Here is a 20,086-nt window from a genome sequence, read left to right on the forward strand (position 1 = left end):
AGCGACTGTGCCCTGCGCGATGCAGGAGCGACTCAGGTACTTGAAGCCTCACGACGTGCCTCCTATCGATTTGCCGGAAAGAGGCTGCGAGATGGGACATCTGTGCGCGGGGAAGTTGGTGACAGGCGGAGCACAGCGGGAAAAGGGGTTAGGGTTAGCTAAATTCACGCGAACACGGACGAACACTTCTCGATGCAGTGATGATTGCTGGCTTGATGGGTCCGGCACAGCGGATGGTGGGAAGATGGGCAAGTGTGAGGCGTCGATGGAGAATGGAGCTAGTTGTGAGATTGGTGCTAGAGGTTGTGGTGCTGGTTTTGTGGGTGAAGTTGGGAATGCACGTCAGGACACATGTTGAAGTGTGACAGCACTCTTGCTTGCTTCTGAGGGAACATCCAATGACGATGGAGACCGACTCATGAACTGCGTGCTTTTCTGCTTCAGCTCAAGGGACAGCTTGCTTGTTCCTCATGCCACGAAATGAAGCGCTCGCCGAAGTTGGCTGGCCTGGGATGAGGCGGCGGCGCAACTTCACCATCGCTAGAGCCAGGAGCGCCCGCAGCACAGGCGGGCCAGCAAGCCGCGTTCCTGAGCTAGGCTGGGCAACAACAGACGCTCCAGCGTCACCGTTGGGAGGCGATGGCAACGGCACGAGAAGTGACATGGGAGATTGACGGGAATGCAGTGCTGTATATGCAGGGCAACCAATGTCTGAAGTTGGAGATTGAGCAGCCCTCACAATCCCTGTCGCGCTCATGCATCGATCCGTGTGTATGCGCCTGCATCGAGTCCTGGCCTCTCTCGGCAGCACTGGAACAGGCGATGACCATAGCACGCCGGGGATGCAGGAACAGGGCTTCCTGTGCCCAGTTTACGGGTGGTGGACTGCTCTGCTGGCGTCAGGACCCAGCAGCGTCAGGACCCAGCAGGTACAAGAGATGGAGGGCCCCCGCGCGGCGTGCAGCGGACTGTCTGATTGCTCGACTGATCTCTGAGACGCATTGAACTAACTCTGGTCTATCGTTGATGGCGCACCTGCCGCGACTGAGTGTGAGACACAAGAGCTACTGAACGCACACGGCCGAGGAGCGTCGTGCGAGACACTGGACCCTTCTCCTTTGGCTGTCTTCAACTGCAATACACACGCCGGTCACGATTCCAGCAGCTCGCGACCTGCAGCGTTGGTGTCTGTCTCCTAGCTCCTCTGGCCAGCCCTGACGCCAATCTTGTCGAATCTGGCCGTCCCTGCCGCCTGTCAGGACCACTGCCGCTCATGCAGCGCGCACGGTGCTCACCTCCAACCTCGCAAACATACACCCAGTCACAATTACTTCACGCACCCCCCAACCCGCGACGGCGCCGCCTGCTGCGACCGCGACTGAAGAAACAACCGCGCCCGCCCGCTGGTCGCTCACGAACCGCATCTTCAGCCTCAGCCTGCGCGGCCTGTATCCTGCGAGTGCCGGCCCCCCTCGACCCTCGGCCTCACGCCTCTGGAACCCGCAGAACAGCTCTCCGCGCGCGCCGCCCACCGCCTCTCGCCAGCACCAGCACCAGCACCAGTACCAGCACCAGCAACTGCGCCAGCACCAGACGCCGCCCAAGTCTGCGCCGCGAGAGCCCAACGTCCCTGTCGAGCGGCCTCGCTCCGAGCGCGACGAGTACCCGCTGCTGACCCTCCCGCAGCGGCACCAGAGCCGCCAGAGCCCTGCGCCGAGCTCGCTGCTTGTCGAACGTCCCACCGGCGGGGAAGACGGCATCGGAAGCGGGCGCACCAGCATCGGCCTGCCGCGTGACCAAGCCCGCGGCCGCACCAGCCTGCAGCACGACTACGAATCGCGCTCGCCGACCCCAGGGCCCTCCATGGCCGCTGCACCCGGCGTGCCACCGACCAGCGCACCACAGCATGCAGAGACCCACGACATGGAAGCCGGCGTTCGTCCGCCGACGAGTCCGAGTGGCAGAGCGAGCCTGCCGGGCAGTGGGCGGACCAGTCTGAGCAGGAGTCGCAGTCAGAGGACGAACGGCGAGGGCGATGATGCTTCCGAGTTCCCCTGGGGCCCTTCGCATCCCTGCTTTCCGCACCCGAATTCGCACGTCCCGCTCAACAGCGCGCTGTACGAGACAACGCGTATTATCCGCATAAAGCGTGACTGGATGGTTAAGGGTGATCTGGCGCCGACGTTTGCGAACTTGTATCCGGAGATCTTGGATCCGCTGGTGACTGAAGACGAATTCCGGGACCTGGTCAAGAAGATCAACGACTCGCTCGTTGCAGCATTCGACCCCTTTACTTTGCGTGCCTGGCTCGACGCAGTTATGGGCGTGGCGACGTTCTGGCTATGGGACGACGTAGGCATGTCTGGCGTGAAAAGGCAATTGAACGAGCTCGAGAGCTGGATAGAGCGGTGGAACAGAGAGGTTGGAGAGAAAGACGCGGTCAAGATAATCCCGTTACGGCGGACCGGATACCTTACCGTAAGTTCCTACTGCTCATGCTTATTATGCATCTCACCTCGAAGAAACGTGCGCTGACGATTTCGTAGCTCGACATACAGATCCCAGACCCGCATCTCGGACCCGACAACGGCACAATATCAAGACCGGATACACGAGAAGATGAGTTCGGACACGACGTCCGACAGAAAAACGAAGACTATGGGAACTATACCGTTCCGACACCCACATTACAGGTCAATTCCATGCCGCCGGCGATCGAGAGCCAGTCGTAGTACACACTGGCCCGGCGGGAGTCTGGAGGCGGTACCTCTCTCGACATTCCACGTTCGCATCCGTGTCAAGAGACCGTGCACTGAGGGCGTGGAGAAGAGACTCTACATTCTTGTTTGTTGCGCTGCACCATGGTCATGATTAGACTACACATCCGCCTCGCGGCTTAATGTTTCCTTCCTGTTTCTGTTCTGATTGATTGCATGTTCTCGTCGATACCCAGACACCGCATTGTGTCTAGCAAGTATGCATCGTATGTAGTACACTTAGCAAATGTCTAATACGCATCACCATCACATAGGAGAAACACTATCACGCTACTGGCCTTCCTTGATGACTGCGTGTAGACTTGGACTTCGAAGCCACACACCCTTTTGAACACACAGCACCCGCTCCCTCTCGACCTCCGCTTCACTTCGCCACAATACTCACAACGTCCTCATCCGCAACCACATGACTCAACCCCACCCGCTGCGGCACATGCCTCGCACTTGCGCCCCACACCATCGCATACTTGAACGTCTCCTTCAGCGTCCTATGCACCTGATCACACACATCCTCAATCGTGCTCCCCCTCCTCACAATCAGCGCCTCGCTAAAATCCGGGTCATACCCCTTCCTCTTCGTATAAATCCGCATCAACTGCAGTTCCTCCCAGCACCGATCGACCACATCCTGGAGACCCAGATCCAACTCACAGCTCATGATGACCGTGTGCGGTTCTCTGGCGAGTTGGTCCAAGTGCGGCAGGCTGATGGCGTCGATTTTGTTGTAGACGTACAGGCATTTTATGTACTTGCGGTGGTTGATCATGATGGTGTCGATGAAGTCGTCCACCGTGGCGTACTCGTCGCGGATGAGCACTTCGGCGTTGAGCATCTTGTAGTCTTTGAGGATTTGGTAGATGAGCTTTTCGTCGAGGCCGCCTTTTGGGGGGGTTTGGAAGTTGATTTTCATCCCGCCGGCTTTTTTGGGCTTGAGGTAGATGTTGCTGGGGAGAGTTAGTCGGGCGATGGGAGAGGGGGATGGGGTGGATTACGGTGGCTCGCGGTTCAGGCGGATGCCGACTGCTTCCAGTTCGGCTTCGAGCAATCTCCTCTGCTCGGCCTTCTTCGTGGCGTCGAGGATCATCAGAATCAGATCACTCGTCTTAGCTGCACTGATGACCTGGCGTCCTCGTCCCTTGCCCTCAGCGGCACCTTCGATGATACCAGGAAGATCGAGGACCTGGATTTCAGCACCGCCATACTCCAGCACACCGGGGATGGCAGTCAGTGTGGTGAAAGCATATGATGCTGCTTCAGACTTTGTCTTAGTGACTCGTGACAAGAAGGTCGATTTTCCAACTGAAGGGAACCCAACGAGGGCTATGCGTGCATCGCCAGATTTGGAGACATCGAATCCTGTTCCGCCGCCGCCGCCGGCACCTGGGGCGGGCTCGAGTAGCTGAGCACGGAGACGAGCGAGCTTTCTAATAGTCGTCAGTCATGGAAGCTGGTGTCTGATAGGTTCGATTGTACCCTTTCAAGAGACCAAGATGGTATTCTGAGTGACGGTGTTAGCACGTGATAGAAAACGGTCCGGTCGTCGAAGTTGTTGGCCGCGAGAAGTCGTACCTGTGGCCTTATTCTCTGCAGTTGGTTAGCATACACCTCTCCTCATACAATGAATGAACTTACTCTGCGTCCTCTTCATCTCATCCTCAATCCTAGCGGGGCGTTAGGCTTGGCATCAAAACTTTTGGAGGGGTTCCATACTCCTTGATCTTCTCTGTAATGTTCACCATGTTTGAGGTATTGCCTGCTCTTTCTGTGCTGCTGAAGGGAACGACTGGTGTGAGGCCGTATGGTTGGACCGTACGGTAGCTTTACCGGTCGCCGAAGAGTCGTGATACAGACCTCTGGTGTTTCTCGACCCACCTATACCACTACTGCGGATCGGTACTAGTTTTCCGCTTAGCGAGACGCATCGACGACTGCGTCATCCATCTCAGAGAGTGGCGCACGTCACTGCATGCTTGTTTTCGTTTGAGTTTCTTGTGCTTTTCCCTTTCTCATATATCCCTGCGTTTGTTTGCATGTCGCGTCTGCCGTTCGATCAAATATGGAGTTTGTACTGGGCTCTGATCCCTGGCCTCGGTCTCACCACGAGCTGATACAACATTACTATCAACAGTACGACGCGCAAATAACATCTGGCGAATTCAGCCCTTTTGTCTATCCTTACGGAGCATATGGAGCTTTCTTGGTCATTGTTTACTTATGTACACCGCACCAAAATAGGCCATGGCTCAAGAAGTGTCGCCTTCTAGTCTGGGGTGTGTTGCTTGCGTTTGCAGCATACAGTATCCGATATCAAAGAGCTAGGGGAATGGCACCGGCACTAGGCTTAGGACTCGTGCACGCGTGGAGTGTGGTCTACCTTGCCGCAATTTTAGTGTTCAACGATGCCCAAACGGATTTTCAGCGGATCGAGAGAACTGAAGGCGCATTTGGCAGTGACCAAATTTCGCAGCAAGAGAAGGAAAAGATGGCGAAGGAAAGTACAGATTCGAACGGTCACATCCCACAAAGATCCAAAGCTGGTCCTCGCGACCGCCACGGCGAGTTCGCATGGCAACCCTATCCCCTCTCACCTTTCATCGAGCGCCTGGACTGGGTCTGCGATCTTTTCTGCAACTTCCGTGGCGCAGGTTGGAACTGGCGCACCTCTGCACTCCCACCACCCCCGAAATGGCTACAAGAGCAACTCCACCGCAACTCGGGCGACGTACCAAAGCACACCTACCGCATCCATGCCGGTCAAGTAACCAACTACCCCGACCGGCGCTCCCTGCTCGTCTCGAACGCTAAAACCCTCATCAAAGGCTACCTGATCCTTGACGCCCTAAAAACCATCATGATGCACGACCCGTACTTCTGGGGCCTCCTTACACGCTCTCCACCATCATACTTCCCTTTCACCCTGTTAACACAGCCCTGGATGATCCACACGTACCGTCTCTTCCTGTCCATGATCGCGGTCAAATATGCACTGCAAACAATCTTCTCCCTCGCGCCCCTCGTCTTTGTCGGGCTCTTCGGATCCTACATCGGCGCGCGGTCCGAGCCCTGGATATACCCCGAGACATGGGGCTCGTTCACCATCGTACTCGATAAGGGGTTGGCGGGGTGGTGGAGCAGCTGGTGGCACCAGACATTCCGGTTTGCGTTTGAGCAGCCGAGTCTGCGGATATGCGAGTTCTTCAACCTGGACCGCCGGAGTGTGCTGGCGAAGGGGATTCAGCTGCTGACTGCGTTTGGATTGAGTGGGGTGCTGCATGCGTGTGGCACGTATACAGCTGCCGGCCCAACACACCCATTGTCTAACTCCTTCGCGTTCTTCCTGCTACAAGCGCTTGGCATCTTCCTCGAAGTCGTCATCTCCTCTGCCCTACGCAAGACGGGAATTCAGAAGCATGTGCCGCAGTGGGCGATGCGAACGTGGACGTTCATTTACGTACACGTATGGTTCTACAACACCGCACACTTGTTGTGCAACGACTTTGCCTTGGGTGGTGTGTGGCTCTTCGAGCCGATTCCTATTTCGTTGTTCCGAGGGTTAGGGTTTGGGCCCACGAAGCAAGATGGCTGCTGGTGTTGGGGTGGAAGCGCAGTTGTGAGATGGCATACTGGGAAGTACTGGTGGCAGAGTGGTCTTGCTTTTTGAGCGGATAGCATAGTCTTGTAGCATCGCATAGCGTAGGCGCAGTTGAATGTCAGTGTTCGAATATTAGGAACCTTGGCTGAGAGCATGAACAAGCTCTGCAAAGCTGGAGCCAGTGACTATGGATACAACAATCAACGTTGAGATGTGATTGTCACTCTTCGTAATTACAATTATACTGCATGTCTTGCCAACCTCGACCTTGGCAGCTCCAATGCGCATATTACAAGTGAGCCGCATCAAGCAGCCACATCAAACTCCAAGCTTTTCGTACGCGGTACGCTGAACGGTATGATTACACAGAAGTCGCTGAGGCCTTCCTCACTTTTGTTGCCGCCTCAAAGCGGCTCGGCATTTACTTGCCGGGTGATGTGATTGTACACGTCTCCTTCAGTCCGGTCTCTTCCATCGTCGTGTCATTCTGTATACTGGGAGCTCGATTGAAGTCTTCACCTAGCGGACCTTCTTAGGCTCCATATCAGGTTCGTACTTGCGGTCGTCCTCGCCCTCAACTTCCTCAACCATCTTGTCGACAGCCTTGGCCTGCTTTGCCCACTCGCTCTGGCACATCTTGAGCTCCTTCTGAAACAGCTCATCGTTCGGCTTCCTGTAGCTGCCACCCATGCGGTCCCACAGCGTTGTGAACTGTCCGTAGTTGTAGTTGAAATATAAGTGATGCATCGTATGGCAAGCGGCACCGTTGATGATAGGTGAGTTGTGCGCGTACTCTCCGTCATGAATGAGGACTGTCCAGATGTTGACGAAGATGAAGAGCGCAACGTATGCGAATTTCTGAAGCGGGAAAATGAAGGGGAAGATGTGGTATGGCAGACCCTGCGCATAGCCGTCCATGGGGTGGAAAGCGTGCGAGGCGAAGGGCGTAGGCATAATCCACTTGTGGTGGGGCTTGTGCAGCGTCTTGTAGATGCTCTTGTGGTGCAGACCGCGGTGGATCCAATAGATGCAGAAATCGGTGAAGCAGACAAACAGTGGGAACTGCAACCAGTTGTACCAAGCTCCAGGACCCTCCTCTGTAGCATCGTAGAGCTTTGAGTAGCCGCGCACTTCAGCCAGGAACCATGGCGCGGTGAAGATGGCCATGATAGGGAAGGCGATGTTGGCTTGTTTCATCTCGAGTCTGATCTGGTTCTTGAGGTATCGTGGGTGGGCGAAGGTCGCCTTGTCGAAGATGAAGAAGTAGGATGCGGACGCGAAGACATAGTAGACAAGGACACCGAACAGCCTGTGATTGATGTGTTAGATATGTGCCTACCGCAATTGTGGTGGTCTGATATACCATGTAATCAGGTACAATGTCAACACCTGTCTGCGCCAATCGTCACGCGGCCATGCACTCTCATACGCAGCTTGCGAGGGCTGCACTGAGAAGTACTTGGACGCCGGCTCATACTGCCATGTTGCTGCGGGCAGGGCAAAGCCGGTTGGCTCTTCCCTTATGCTCGAGAACGTCACATTTGCGGTGGGCGGTGAGGCTGATGCCGGCAGGAGGCTCGAGTAGATATGATCAAAGATGAAGGTGTCTGCGACTTCGAGGACAATATCCATGTTCGTTGTGGCCGTGGAATATCAGCCCGGTGGCCCAGGGTCGCGGTAGTCAGGTACGAGAGTGACGCGATTCGTGATGTTTTGGAGGGAAGGTGGTACCTGACAGGGGCAGCAACGTCACTGCTGGCTGGAAATGCACCGCGAAAGAACGAGTGTATCAATTGGCGCAAAAGAAGGACAGATTGAAGCACGAAAGATGAGGGCAATGCGTCCTCTTTCAGGCTGCTGAAATTATCGTCCGATGCGCCCTCCTGGGGACTGCTGCCGTGTCCCTGAACCCTTGCGATTTGAGATCAACGGCGGTCCAGTCCAATCACCGCGACGCCTCCCAGCGCAGGGCGCGCGGAAACGGGCGCCCGTTGAATCCGCGAGTGGACTGACGGGGGAGCTGCTGGTGCTTAATCAGATCACTCGTGCCAGCCTCGCCTGGTCATCGGCTGTTTCGCTGCCGTGCATCACTCCACAACATCAGCACGCCTGTGCCGCGATTGCGCGACACTGCCGTCGACGCGTCGTAACCGGACAACACGACCCAATTCGTTCGTTTCGTCTCTTGTCGCCCTTCATATGGCCTGGAGCTGCCATGACGCTGTTCTCAGCTTTCTAATCTTGTGAGGTTGATTTCGTCTCGCTATCCACGTTGGCTAGCAGACCTGAGCGCCATCGAATGATATGGCTGTCTTATATGACAAGATTAATTGTCCTATACTATGAGCTCTTTACCAACTAGAGAAGACTTCCTGACTCGCTATGCAAGCTAAAATGGCAACGTCAACACGTCGAACAGCTGCCAGGCGTGCAACACTCCATGACCCAGATGATCCAACAACACGATGTACAGACTTCGCATTCACCTAGGGTCGACGTGCTTTCGATACCTCACAATGTCTTATTCACCTCGATTGACAACACACCAGGCCTCAGATCGACGTGGCAAGGCTCTGACCATCGACTCGGCCAGCGTCGCATGTCCAGCTTGCTGTTCGAGCCACCAAGGCCCTTGGCTTTCGATAGCTATGGAATAAAGAGCTGTGCATTGTGCAAGCTTCGACCGAGGATATGGCGCACGAGTAGCTTGATATCGGGCGTATCCACGCCAGTAGCTGGATCACGATCGCCGCCGCTTCTCTGCCTTCCATGTTCAAGGCCTGCAGGGCATCCGCAGCCAAAGGTATAATCAGTCTTTCAGGCTCAATCTGATGCACAACAGAGCCTTTGGCTGTTCGTCCAGACCATACATGGTTGTACCAGGCAATGTGTGGGCATCGGAGCTCTTTGAGTCCAACTTCGCCCGCAGTGGCAACTACTTCACGAAACAGTATACTCTGCAGCGAAACTTGCACTTCGGAGAGGCGCAGCTCTACTGGAAATGCGGGAGCTTAGTCACCTGCGAAACTTCCCCAGATGGAGACCCTCGCGGCATGCAGAGAAGTCGTATTTTGACGCAGGGAAGCCTAGCCGTGGCATTTGATGATACCATATGGTATCGACCCGTCGAGAACTATACACGGCAGCATCCCGAAGATCCTGGCTCCATGTTGGCCCGAACTTCATGTTAGGCTGAAGACGTAGCCAGAGAGTATGATCTATGGCACGAGGCGCTGGTAGCCGATCTGCTCTGGTACGTAGATGGGACGTTCTCTTCTCGACCTGACAAGTATTGCAGACCTACTTGGAGCTGGGCTTCCGTTACAGGAACTGTCACCTTCGTACCATCTTCTGATTTCGTCGGCACATGCTTTGTCACGATTGAGGGCGCACAGGTTAACCTTGACAATCGAGACTTCAGCACAGGTTTGGAGGGTGCGTTCACCTCAACGGTCACCTCATTGAAATATCCAAACCAACATTCTTCGGCATCCTCGGCCACCACGTGACCGGCTGCTTCTACCCAGACGATTCTAATGACATGACTGAGGAGAAGTACTTCTGTCTGCCTGTGCGCAAGCAGCTGACTCAGCAGGGCATTTGGCTGTGAGGTCTAGAACTGCACAGGAGGGCGATATACGAGTCGCATGAAAGCAAATCATTGGAGGAAATCGTTGCTGGTTATGAAAACGTTTGGCGAACATTTTCTCGGTGGTCAGTTATTCATTGTCATCTCAATGCAATCTATGAGCTACATCTAAACGAGAAATTTCATTTACATGAGCATATCTGTTCCTCCTGCTCTTCTACATATTCCTGGTTCTCTTCCTCCAGAACTTCTAGGCCACTTTCCAGGTCACTTTCACCTCAGCTCGCCACTGGAGGTTCTGCTTACTTGTCGATTTCACAAAGAAGCGGTCAAACTGCTCAAAGCACCGCTGCATTACTTCTATGAAGAGGAAGAAGGGACGCCGAGCGCGTAAAAAGCTGTACTGGGAACCTCGACTTATCGTTCGCGTATCCAACACCGATCAGACCTCGATAGACAATGGTCTCCGAGCAGCTCATCAGGTGCTTGGCCATGTACTTGAGTTCGGGACAACTCAGAATACACGCCTGTATACGCACCCGGCCATGCAGAACTGGGGTTCGACAAGCCCCACGGCATTCACCAGCAGCCACCTGGTGGAACGAGTTACACAATGTTGATATAGCCATCAAATTCGCGCCACCCGCACGATACAAGATCAAGTGATGCAACACAACTTCAAATATCAACAACCTCCGCAGCTGTCGGATTTCACTTCAGAAGTCTATTCGCAGTGCTTGGAACAGGGATGATGGCAAACTTCAAGTTGACGTTACAATCCTTCCCAGGAAGCTTGATTTCGAGGCCGATGAGCAGCCACGTGCTGCTGTAAATCATGTTCTACGCTTTGAAGGAAGCTCTGGCTTACAGAAGTTCGTCATGGGCAATGAGGAGTGGGAGGAGTTTTGGGCGTTTGATGGGGTATTGGAACCTTTGTGAGCGCAGGAGGCGTGGGTATCTCTTACTGTGTGGGTATGACGGCAAAGAAGGGGATCGGCAGTACAACCACGGTTGTGTGGGGCTTGCATGAGAGGGCAGGAGCGGAACATTTGCCTAGCACGTGATGACTCGACCTCGTGTCAACTTCTGCATCTATCACAGTATTGTCCTTCTCCTTCTTTCTTTTCTTTTCGCAGATTGTCAGGCAACACACATCAGTCCTTTCTCGTCGTTGCGAACACGGCGCTTACAAGCTCGCATTACGACCTCATCTCTCCCTATCAAGATGGATCTAGTTGCCGACCACACTTCACCCTATCTTGGCATGTCAGAGACGGCACATAATACCATGGCGGTAAGCGACTATTTCTTCAGCGCACACAAGACGTTTCGCATCCTCAATCTGCCAACTGAGCTCCGGCTGATGATCTACGAAAACATTCCGTGTACGCTGGCACGAACAAACGTCGACTTAGAGTTGCCACCCATAACGTTCAAGCTAGCTCCGACTCGAAACCACGCCCAGCTCTCCCTCGTGACTGTTTGGTAACCAACGGAGGTTTTACTTACATATCGACAGACTTATAACGAGGCGTTCCAATCGCTCGGTCACTCATGTATCCATGCTTTGAAGCATTACAGTCCCAACGGTGCGCGCGGAATGCTGGAGCACTTGGAGTTACATCCTCAACTGATTATCCATGTTGACAACACTAACAGCACGGCAGTAGGCAATGGTCTAGAAACTGCTCATCACCTGCTCAGTAGCATTGCCAATCCGTATATTGATGGACATCCATTCGATACAAGTCCCACTGTGCGAAGGTGGGCCCCTCAAACTATCTGGCGCTTGGACGCGATGCAAATCAAGAGCAACGAGATGCGTATGAAAGACCCTCACAAGCAACGTGGTTTCTCAACAGCTTCCAGCGAGCTACAGGAAATCGACATCGCTATCGACATAAGCACTGCCGCACGAACCGAGATCAGCGAAGACGGTATCGTCTGTGCGACGCTTCGATAAACTCGACAAGACTTCAGAGCCTCCGTGAGCAAGATCTGGCGAAGTCGAAGAGAGAAGATCCGAACCAACTTAGCCGTACTACCACAAGACTTCGGCTTCGTGGAGAATGATGAGCTCCGGAAAGACGTTTGGGCTACTTTTTGTATCCCGTCACGTCTGGGCATGCGATGTTACAGGATGGGGAGGAAAGAGTAGGGAGAGCTTTGGAAAACAGTACGAGTGCAATTAGTGTTGAAATTCGATCGCAGAGTCCGTAGTCAAGAAATTCTGGTGGCTGGTCATTTCGAGCTGGTCGAATCCGCAATCTCTCTGCACATTCATTGCAAACTGCGCCCCGCCGAATTTGGCTTTTTGGGCGTTGATGGGCTGAGAGGAGCATCTGGTCGAGTGGCTTCGAGGTGGTTTGGTCGTCAAAAACAAAGACAAGATGGAGCTAAGAAAACTGTCGAATCCCGTCAACTCTACAGGCCGTTTGGAGCCGTGGAGGCTCAGCGCATCGCGCCTTTCCAAAATGGAGCATGAACTCGGGAAAGCGGGGCGTGACGTCACCTATAGAAAAGTTACAGTACGCCATGTGTGCTCAGACTTTGCATGGAAATTCTTTGTGGGGAGGTTCCCAGGAGGGTTCTGGGACTTTCTCAGCGTCGTTGACGGAGGCTGAGGTCTAGAACGCATCATGCACGGAGTGGCGTCTTTCTTCCAACGGCCCGATTAGTATTTGGATTTTCTGTTGATTTGGGAAAGCATTCCCAGACATTTCTCTTGTGAAAGTTCCTGAAAAGTGCTTCTTTGTATAGCTCACTGGCCGGGAGAGGTCTCAGTCGAGTCGCAATGTGAAGAACAATGAAAATACTGTGCCTGTGAATCCCTCCGAAACTTCCCACGTGTGGCTCAAAGTTCTGGACCCTTAACCACTCTAACGGCGCAGACCGGCGCATCCGTAACGCCGCACGAGCCAACTAGCCACGGGGAACACTTGAGGAGGAACTTGGCTAACAGCCCAATCTGTTAATGAGAGGATGCCCTCGATTTTCTGCCAAGGAACGAGGGTTCAGCTCCCACACACTTACCGCGAGCATGGTGGATTGCTCATTCGCGAGTCGCCCTTATGTGGGTTTGCCTCAAAACACCGCCGACGACCGAGAACGAGCGCGGGAGCTTTACAAGTACTTTCGCCCACCAGTGGCTGCGGAACCAATAGACACTGTCCTTACAGCGCACGCGCAACTTACAGCATGGAGATTGAACGCAGAGCGCGCAATGATCTCGCTGATTGACGAGGAGACCCAATATTTTGTCGCTGAGAGTACCAAGACAGTCCATCTGGACGATGCTGCACAGTATGACAACCCTGAGGACGCAATTTGGGCTGGAGTGAGTGCCCCTCCTCTTTGTCTAGCTTTTTATTTGCATGGACTATCACAACTGACATATTACGTAGTGCGTCAGAGTCCCTAAGGCAGGCAGACTTTGTGAACACACAATCTCAACACTACCGCCGCCAGAGGGTGGACCGGCCTTGTTTGAGGTGCTTGACCTGAGTAAAGATGAACGTTTCGACCAACTCAGCTTCATAGCAGGACCACCGCATTTCCGATACTATGCCGGTGTGCCCTTGCGTACAAGCTGCGGCATCAACATTGGGTCTCTCTACGTTCTTGATTCCAAAGTAAGACCAGCACTCACGCGCAACGAGAAAGGCTTCCTCGGTGTCATGGCAGACAACGTGATGCAGCACCTCGAGATGACCAGGGACAAGAAAGATCGCCGACGTACTTTCAGGATGAACGAGTGCTTGTCAGCATATGTTGATCCAACACCAGAGAATGCGAAGAACAGGCGGCGCTATAGTCATCATAGCGAGAGCGAATCGATTGACCCCGATTCGGATGCCGATTCTCGGCGCACTGCTGATGGCTCTGAGCGTATTGAAGTGATTACACGAGCTGCAGAGTTGCTACGAGAAGCAGTGGACATTGAAGAAGGCGGAGGTGGTGTGCTTTTCCTCGACACATCGTTAGCGGCTGTGCCGTCACAACACCCTTTCCTCGGAGATGACCACACAAACGAAAATACGACCGCTGAAGGCTCAAGACGAAAAGATCTACGGCAACCTAATCAGCCGCTAGACGGCTCTGACTCTCCAACTACAACTAAACCGAGTACCCGATCTTCAAGTCCAGAGATACGGAGGAAGCGTAACGGTAGTACCGAGGTTCTCGCTCACACCTATCGCTCCGTCAGCAAATCACCGGATCAGCCAGAGTTCACGTCTTTCACTCCCGAGGAGCTTTTGAAGATCATCAAGCGGTATCCACGAGGGAAGATGTTCACATTCGACCATGAAGGGCAAGAGTTGTCTGATGCTTCAGACAACGGAAGTGTACTTTCTGGACGACCGAACTCCAGGCGACGTCGAGAGCGGGCTTCCGCGGACTTTGCGAACCTACATGCCTGTTTCCCGAAAGCCCGTCAGATTATGTTCATACCTTTATGGGATTCAACCACGAGTCGTTCAGCCGCTTGCTTTGTGTACAACTGCTCGGAATACCGTAATTTCTCGCACAATTTGGAGTTTCTGCATTGTATTACATTTAACAACTGTGTCGACACGGAGCTCCTTAGACTCGCGAACTCCAAGGCAAACGAACAGAAGAGCGATTTCATCGGCTCAATTTCTCACGAACTTCGATCGCCACTTCACGGAATCTTGGCTTCGTGCGAGTTCCTGCAGGATACTACCTGTACTTCGTTTCAACAGTCATTGGTCAATACTGCCGAAAGTTGTGCGAGGACGCTACTTGACACAGTCAACATGGTGCTAGATTACAGCAAGATCAACGCTTTTGAGAAGAGCAAACCTGGCAGTGCCATGCCGGCTCTAGCAGATGAAATACGATCGGAACCTTCCGACGCCCTCCAAACGAATTTGAGCGCGCATCGCAACATCGACCTTGCTGTACTGATCGAGGAGGTTGTCGAGGGCGTAGCAGTAGGACACGCATTCAGCGATCTCCAAAATCGAGCATTGCGTCACGAGACTGGAGATATTAGGTCTCGTATCAGTACATCAAGCGATCTGACAAAACTTTCTCCCTGCAAGCCGGACGTGGAGCTTATTGTTGAAATCTCGGAACAGAACTGGACGTACTGGTGCGAACCTGGATCCTTGAGACGTATTGTGATGAATCTGGTCGGCAACTCACTCAAGTACACCAAAGCTGGTTTCGTACACGTTAAGCTCGAGACGCAGACCTCCGAAGCGGATGCTAATGAGTACTGTGTTTTGGCAGTCATAGACTCTGGTCAGGGCATATCTCCTGCGTACCTCAGGGATAAGCTCTTCACGCCCTTCGCTCAAGAGTCGAACCAAGCGCCTGGTATTGGGCTCGGGCTGTCACTTGTCAAGTCGATCGTTGGCAAGCTCGGCGGCCACATCGATATTGAGTCCACAGTTGGGGTTGGTACCAAAGCCACCGTCAGCATCCCTTTGGTTAGGAACCCAGCATCCGGTTCCAGAATCGGTTCCGCTGTGAACTCGAACTCACCTGAGGTCAGTAACAGCTCCGCTGATGAAAACAGCAGCATGCGACAGATCATGACTCAGGCGAGCGGCAAATCAGTTGCTGTCTACTGGCATGAAGGAGGGGAGGGAACAAGTATTCAACAAGAAGCGTCTCGACTGATGCGTGAGAGCTTAACAGCATACCTCAGTGCATGGTGTGGGGTTTCAGTCAGCCAATGGCACAAAGACAGCCCGGTCGACATCATTGTTGTTGAGGAAGCAGGTCTCGATTCTCTGTTGCGCGAGTCTCCCCAGCTCTCTGCTCCTGACTGCCAAACCATGATCATGGTGCTTCGTAGCACAGGCTCAGTGCAAAATCGGAAGGCAGACGTAATCAGCCACAACATCGAGGACATTCGCCGTCCCTTTGGACCACATAAGCTCGCGCGAGCTCTGCAAGCTTGCCTGGACCGCTCCCACTCGGAAGATACAGACCTTGCAAACAACGATATTACGGAAGACTTAGGGAAATCACCGATTGACAGCATCACAGCCGCAGCCGGAGATCTCAGTATTTCTGGTGTTGTACCAGCGTCTTTCCAGGCTCCCATTGTCATACAGGACAGTCTCGATCTTTATCAAGACCAATCCAAATCCAACTCCAATCTCCTTCCCTCCGATCCCGGAAGCACCACCACTCGTTCAGTTTCCTTGTCAGCGAAACTCACAGACTCCGATGAGAACCAGATTACCCCAACGCCCACCAAAGCGCCCTCAGTTATCAACTCAGCAGCAAAGCTTACTCCAGTCTTAAATCCAGACCCCTCAAATCCGAGCCACCGCGTTCTCCTCGTCGACGACAACGCAATTAACCTCCGCCTCCTCCAAGTCGGCATGAAGAAGCGCGGCTACACATCCATTTCCAGCGCCTCCGATGGTCTTCAAGCCGTAAACACATACCGCACGCTCCTCTACTCCCCTCCATCCTCTCCGCCAGACATCATCTTGATGGATCTCTCGATGCCCATCATGAATGGTTTCGAAGCTACACGGCAGATCCGCGAGATCGAAGCGGAATACAATGCGAGGTTGCAGGAAGGGGGATTGGCACATCACAGTTTGATTATTGCGCTTACGGGACTGGCAAGCGTGACCGATCAGAAGAAAGCGTATACGGCTGGGGTGGATTCGTACATTATGAAACCGGTCAGCCTTGCTAAGTTGACGAAATTGTTGGAAGATTGGTCCGTGGATGGGAGAGCGAGTGTAGAAGTGGTGGTGCCGGACACTGCTGTGGTCGCAAGGTGATTTTTGGATGCAGAGGCTTTTGAGGATTGGAATTGGAATTGGGTTATGAAGGAAGGCGTTGTGGCTAGCCGGCAGACTGCATGCGCAGACGACTTCGTTGGTTTACTTTATGGCATAGTATGGCGTTTGGAAGTGCTCTCCAGGTTATTATGGCATTGTTACGATATTTAGATAGTCTAACGAGATCACGTTCTTTGGTGGCGCATTTGAATATGTGTTGCGTTGCACCGCACTCACTTCCTGTTCATTCTGCTGTTTCGGTCAGATGCTAAGAACCAGTACAAGTACAGCAGGAACCGATCTCCAGCCTAGTGCACAACCATCACCTTCCCATCCATCGCCTCAATCGCATGTTCCGGACCGTACCTCGGCGTCCACGCGAGCTCCTTCCCATGCTTAGCCACAAACACCGCATACCCTCAACACGTTCGTTCAGCACACCCAGCACCTTCCCTATCTTCTCTAGCGCCTGGCGGGTTCGAAGAGATTCCAGAGGTTCGCTCGTACTGGTCGCCAAATAGGATGATCGTTTTGGTCGGTTGGGGCTTACTCCACATAGAGGAGAGTGCGGTATATGTTGGAGCATACTTGAGCAAGACATTGTGGATCTCGACCGTGGTGCCTTTTGTACGTTTTTTTGGGGCGGTCTTTGAAAGTATGCTGATGACTTTATAGCTTCCAAGTCAACAGTCAGTGCGCAATGAAGGGCAACTTTACCTTGAAGACAATATTTCTGTATTGATGTATTAGATGCACTTATGTTGCTATTGGTGACTTCGACCTGATCCTGCGGCCTCAGACCGCGACCATGGTACCTTTGTGCCCCCAAACACCCAACAGTAGAGATATCCAAATTGGACGCCATAACATCGCTATGCAAAATCCAAACAATCAAGCTGCGTCCCAGAAGCTTACAATCTTCGTTCCTTCTCTTCACTGCGTCCTTCCCCTTTCCCATGATCATGACAACGCAGAGTCATGCCTATTCTTTGTCCTGTATGTGGCTCATAGGAAGACCGGCGTCAACACCGTTCTTTCTCCGAGCAGCATACTCATAGTCGAGTCGCTCAAACGTTCGATCATAGCAGAGTCGGTCATCGAACGCTTAAGCCAGGGGTTCTCGGGATTCTATCCACCGTTCACCTGCTGCTCCTCACGTTTCGCGTTCATGTACCGCTCCATGTAGGTGATGTAATCGTACTTGGGAAGATCACGATCTTCTTGCATATCTGGTCCTTTGTGCTCGGGCATCGTAGAGATAAGATCTTCGATGACCTCGTCAGGGACGAGAGAGTGGCGGAGATCGAGTTCAGTAACGTATGGCTGTATCACGTCAGTACTTGGTCAGTGGTAGGCGGGGAGCTAATGGACGAACCTTGCCGTCCGCGACCTCCTTGAACGACTCGAAGACCTGCTCAGCTGTATTTTGATCCTCCGTCTCATCGACCATGAAGCGAATGAACTGCTCGAAGGTAACATAGTCACGGCCACCGCTCGTTTCACGGAACTTCTGGTGCATCTCCTCGTCGTCGTACACAAGCCCCAGACTTGCCAGGGCTGCCGAGAACTCCAGTTCGGCCAGCGAATTCGACAAGTCGCGGTCGAAGTGTCGAAACACTGATTCGAACTCTTCCAGTTGTATCGGTGTCAGATTCGTCATGTTACGAGCAACCATCTGGTTTTCTAAGAAGGCGAGTTTCTTCGAGACTGAGTTGCGTACCAGACTCAGCTCGTACTCGAGTTCATCGTAAGTATATGTTGTGAAGTCGTTCTCTTCGATATTTGCTTCGGCGCATTGCTCGTCGATAGAAGCAATGAGGTTCAGATACTCGTCAAGTGGCGCGAGCGACTTGCTGATCTCCTTGGTGTGTTCCAGTTGGTCTTCGACTTCACCCTCCAGCGCTGATATCGAGGTTCCAAGTGTGTTCAGTGCGAGAGCGAAGTCGTTAGCTTTGTCTGCAAACGACTTGCGGAGAGCGTTCTTGATGTCACGGATCGTTTCATTGATGACTTGTGAGCGGTCACGCTCCGCTTTCATCAGACCTGCCCATGCTGCATCCAACGTCTCCAAGCTCAGCTCTGCTGGAGGATCGTATGGCCGCAGGCGATAGGTCGCCAGCTTCGTCTTTATGTTTCCTAATAACCCAGCCAAATCCGACTTCTCTGCGACCCAATTGCGCTTGCTCTTGCGTTTCCATGCCGTGAACTCGGTTGATTGATTCCTGGCGTCCGTGTATGTCCCGTCGAACTTGGCCTCCTCCCATTGCGTTCGCTGTGCGGCGATCGCTGCAAGAAGTTTCCGCATGCGTTCTTCGAAGTCGTTCTGCATCTGCCATGCACCCTGCATGTTCTGCACGAACTTCTCTACTCGTCGACCGGCGTTTTCGACTCGCTCCATTTGGGAGAAAGCGTGGAACCAGTAGGCGATGTACGTCATGAGGGAGCGCTCGTCAGGCTTCGCGACGTCGCAAACGTCTTCTACATCGAGAAGGTCTGGGATGCCAATCTCCTTGGAGGCGATGTCGAAAGCAAGCTGCATGTTGCCGCGGTGGTCACTCTTGTCGAGACTATCGTAGTCGATCAGGTCGGGGCGGTGGATGTCCAGAAGGGCGCAAAAGGCCAGGCCATCGTTCCAGCTTGTGGAGAAGTCGCGCACTTCGACCTCATCGTAGCACGCTGTCTTGCGCTGACACCACAGTAACAGGCCCTCCTTCGCACTCAGACCCTCTTCGTTGATGTCGCTGATTGTGAAGCGCAGAATCAGGGTCCATATCAGACCCAGAATGATCTTGCTGTTGCCATCTACCACATCTTCAGCACCAATGTTGGTCATCTGAATGCCGCGGCTGCGGATGTAGTCCAGTGATTTGTTGACATTTTCGAACTTCTGCACTCGCAGCTTCGGTCGGGAGGCATAACGGCCGAGCGATTCGTTACTGAGGATCTCGAGGAGGTGGATGAGGTTGATCTGAGCATGCCTGTTAGAGGGCGGTCAACGCAACGAGGGGAGTCAGAGAGGGACACGCACGCCGTCAGACAGGTCTGTAATGAGATCCTGGATTTCGACATCTCGGTTCTTCAGCTTACTGTTCAGCCTGCGTTGAGTGGTTAGCACATGGCCTCAGGGCTGCGACCCATCGTTGTGACTGCGGGGCTGCGCACCACTTTGTGAAGGTCTTCTGCTGGACCTTGACCCATTGCTGCTCAAGCGGAGCCATGGCGGTCTGTGTGCATTAGGATCGCCTTATCCAGGGCGCCTGCGGGTAGGAATAGCGGTGCAAGACTCCAAAAATGCTTGCTGCGAGGCGTCGAGTGCTGTTGCTGCCTGCTCGCTGCGTGGTTGTTGGCACCC

The 20,086-nt window shown here is 53.5% G+C and overlaps 8 protein-coding genes across 8 annotated transcripts; 5 read left to right on the top strand and 3 right to left on the bottom strand.

The window, feature by feature from the left end:
- Positions 1–1,134: 1,134 nt before the first annotated feature.
- On the top strand, positions 1,135–1,769 carry BU25DRAFT_256152 (uncharacterized protein). The gene has a single exon (XM_033701668.1). It carries the CDS (start codon positions 1,274–1,276, stop codon positions 1,673–1,675), a length of 402 nt encoding a protein of 133 aa, XP_033564522.1. The 5' UTR covers positions 1,135–1,273; the 3' UTR covers positions 1,676–1,769.
- Positions 1,770–1,923: 154 nt separating this feature from the next.
- Positions 1,924–2,732, top strand: BU25DRAFT_429402 (uncharacterized protein; the record flags this gene model as incomplete). The annotated part of the gene is made up of 2 exons (XM_033708548.1): positions 1,924–2,478; positions 2,547–2,732. 2 exons carry the CDS (start codon positions 1,924–1,926, stop codon positions 2,730–2,732), a joined length of 741 nt encoding a protein of 246 aa, XP_033564523.1.
- A 143-nt stretch (positions 2,733–2,875) lies between these two features.
- On the bottom strand, positions 2,876–4,610 carry BU25DRAFT_408280 (P-loop containing nucleoside triphosphate hydrolase protein). Its single transcript, XM_033705774.1, has 6 exons — positions 4,488–4,610; positions 4,410–4,438; positions 4,347–4,361; positions 4,251–4,275; positions 3,770–4,201; positions 2,876–3,721 (listed from the first exon to the last, which is right to left on the bottom strand). The coding sequence occupies exons 1-6, from the start codon at positions 4,514–4,516 to the stop codon at positions 3,142–3,144; spliced, it is 1,110 nt and encodes a 369-aa protein (XP_033564524.1). The 5' UTR covers positions 4,517–4,610; the 3' UTR covers positions 2,876–3,141.
- A 136-nt stretch (positions 4,611–4,746) lies between these two features.
- BU25DRAFT_408282 (uncharacterized protein) lies at positions 4,747–6,496 on the top strand. The gene has a single exon (XM_033705775.1). The coding sequence runs from the start codon at positions 4,834–4,836 to the stop codon at positions 6,436–6,438; it is 1,605 nt and encodes a 534-aa protein (XP_033564525.1). The 5' UTR covers positions 4,747–4,833; the 3' UTR covers positions 6,439–6,496.
- A 78-nt stretch (positions 6,497–6,574) lies between these two features.
- BU25DRAFT_408283 (putative C-5 sterol desaturase) lies at positions 6,575–7,871 on the bottom strand. The gene has a single exon (XM_033705776.1). The coding sequence runs from the start codon at positions 7,564–7,566 to the stop codon at positions 6,889–6,891; it is 678 nt and encodes a 225-aa protein (XP_033564526.1). The 5' UTR covers positions 7,567–7,871; the 3' UTR covers positions 6,575–6,888.
- Positions 7,872–11,106: 3,235 nt separating this feature from the next.
- On the top strand, positions 11,107–12,126 carry BU25DRAFT_408286 (uncharacterized protein). Its single transcript, XM_033705777.1, has 2 exons — positions 11,107–11,252; positions 11,478–12,126. Exons 1-2 carry the CDS (start codon positions 11,184–11,186, stop codon positions 11,919–11,921), a joined length of 513 nt encoding a protein of 170 aa, XP_033564527.1. The 5' UTR covers positions 11,107–11,183; the 3' UTR covers positions 11,922–12,126.
- An 807-nt stretch (positions 12,127–12,933) lies between these two features.
- On the top strand, positions 12,934–16,932 carry BU25DRAFT_362458 (uncharacterized protein). Its single transcript, XM_033703734.1, has 2 exons — positions 12,934–13,295; positions 13,363–16,932. Exons 1-2 carry the CDS (start codon positions 12,999–13,001, stop codon positions 16,732–16,734), a joined length of 3,669 nt encoding a protein of 1,222 aa, XP_033564528.1. The 5' UTR covers positions 12,934–12,998; the 3' UTR covers positions 16,735–16,932.
- Positions 16,933–17,479: 547 nt separating this feature from the next.
- Positions 17,480–20,080, bottom strand: BU25DRAFT_362461 (alpha-actinin-2). The gene is made up of 4 exons (XM_033703735.1): positions 19,897–20,080; positions 19,763–19,829; positions 18,110–19,702; positions 17,480–18,057 (listed from the first exon to the last, which is right to left on the bottom strand). Exons 1-4 carry the CDS (start codon positions 19,950–19,952, stop codon positions 17,863–17,865), a joined length of 1,911 nt encoding a protein of 636 aa, XP_033564529.1. The 5' UTR covers positions 19,953–20,080; the 3' UTR covers positions 17,480–17,862.
- Between the last annotated feature and the right edge of the window lie 6 nt (positions 20,081–20,086).

This window comes from Macroventuria anomochaeta (assembly GCF_010093625.1).
Source record: "Macroventuria anomochaeta strain CBS 525.71 unplaced genomic scaffold BU25scaffold_7, whole genome shotgun sequence".
NCBI lineage: Eukaryota > Fungi > Ascomycota > Dothideomycetes > Pleosporales > Didymellaceae > Macroventuria > Macroventuria anomochaeta.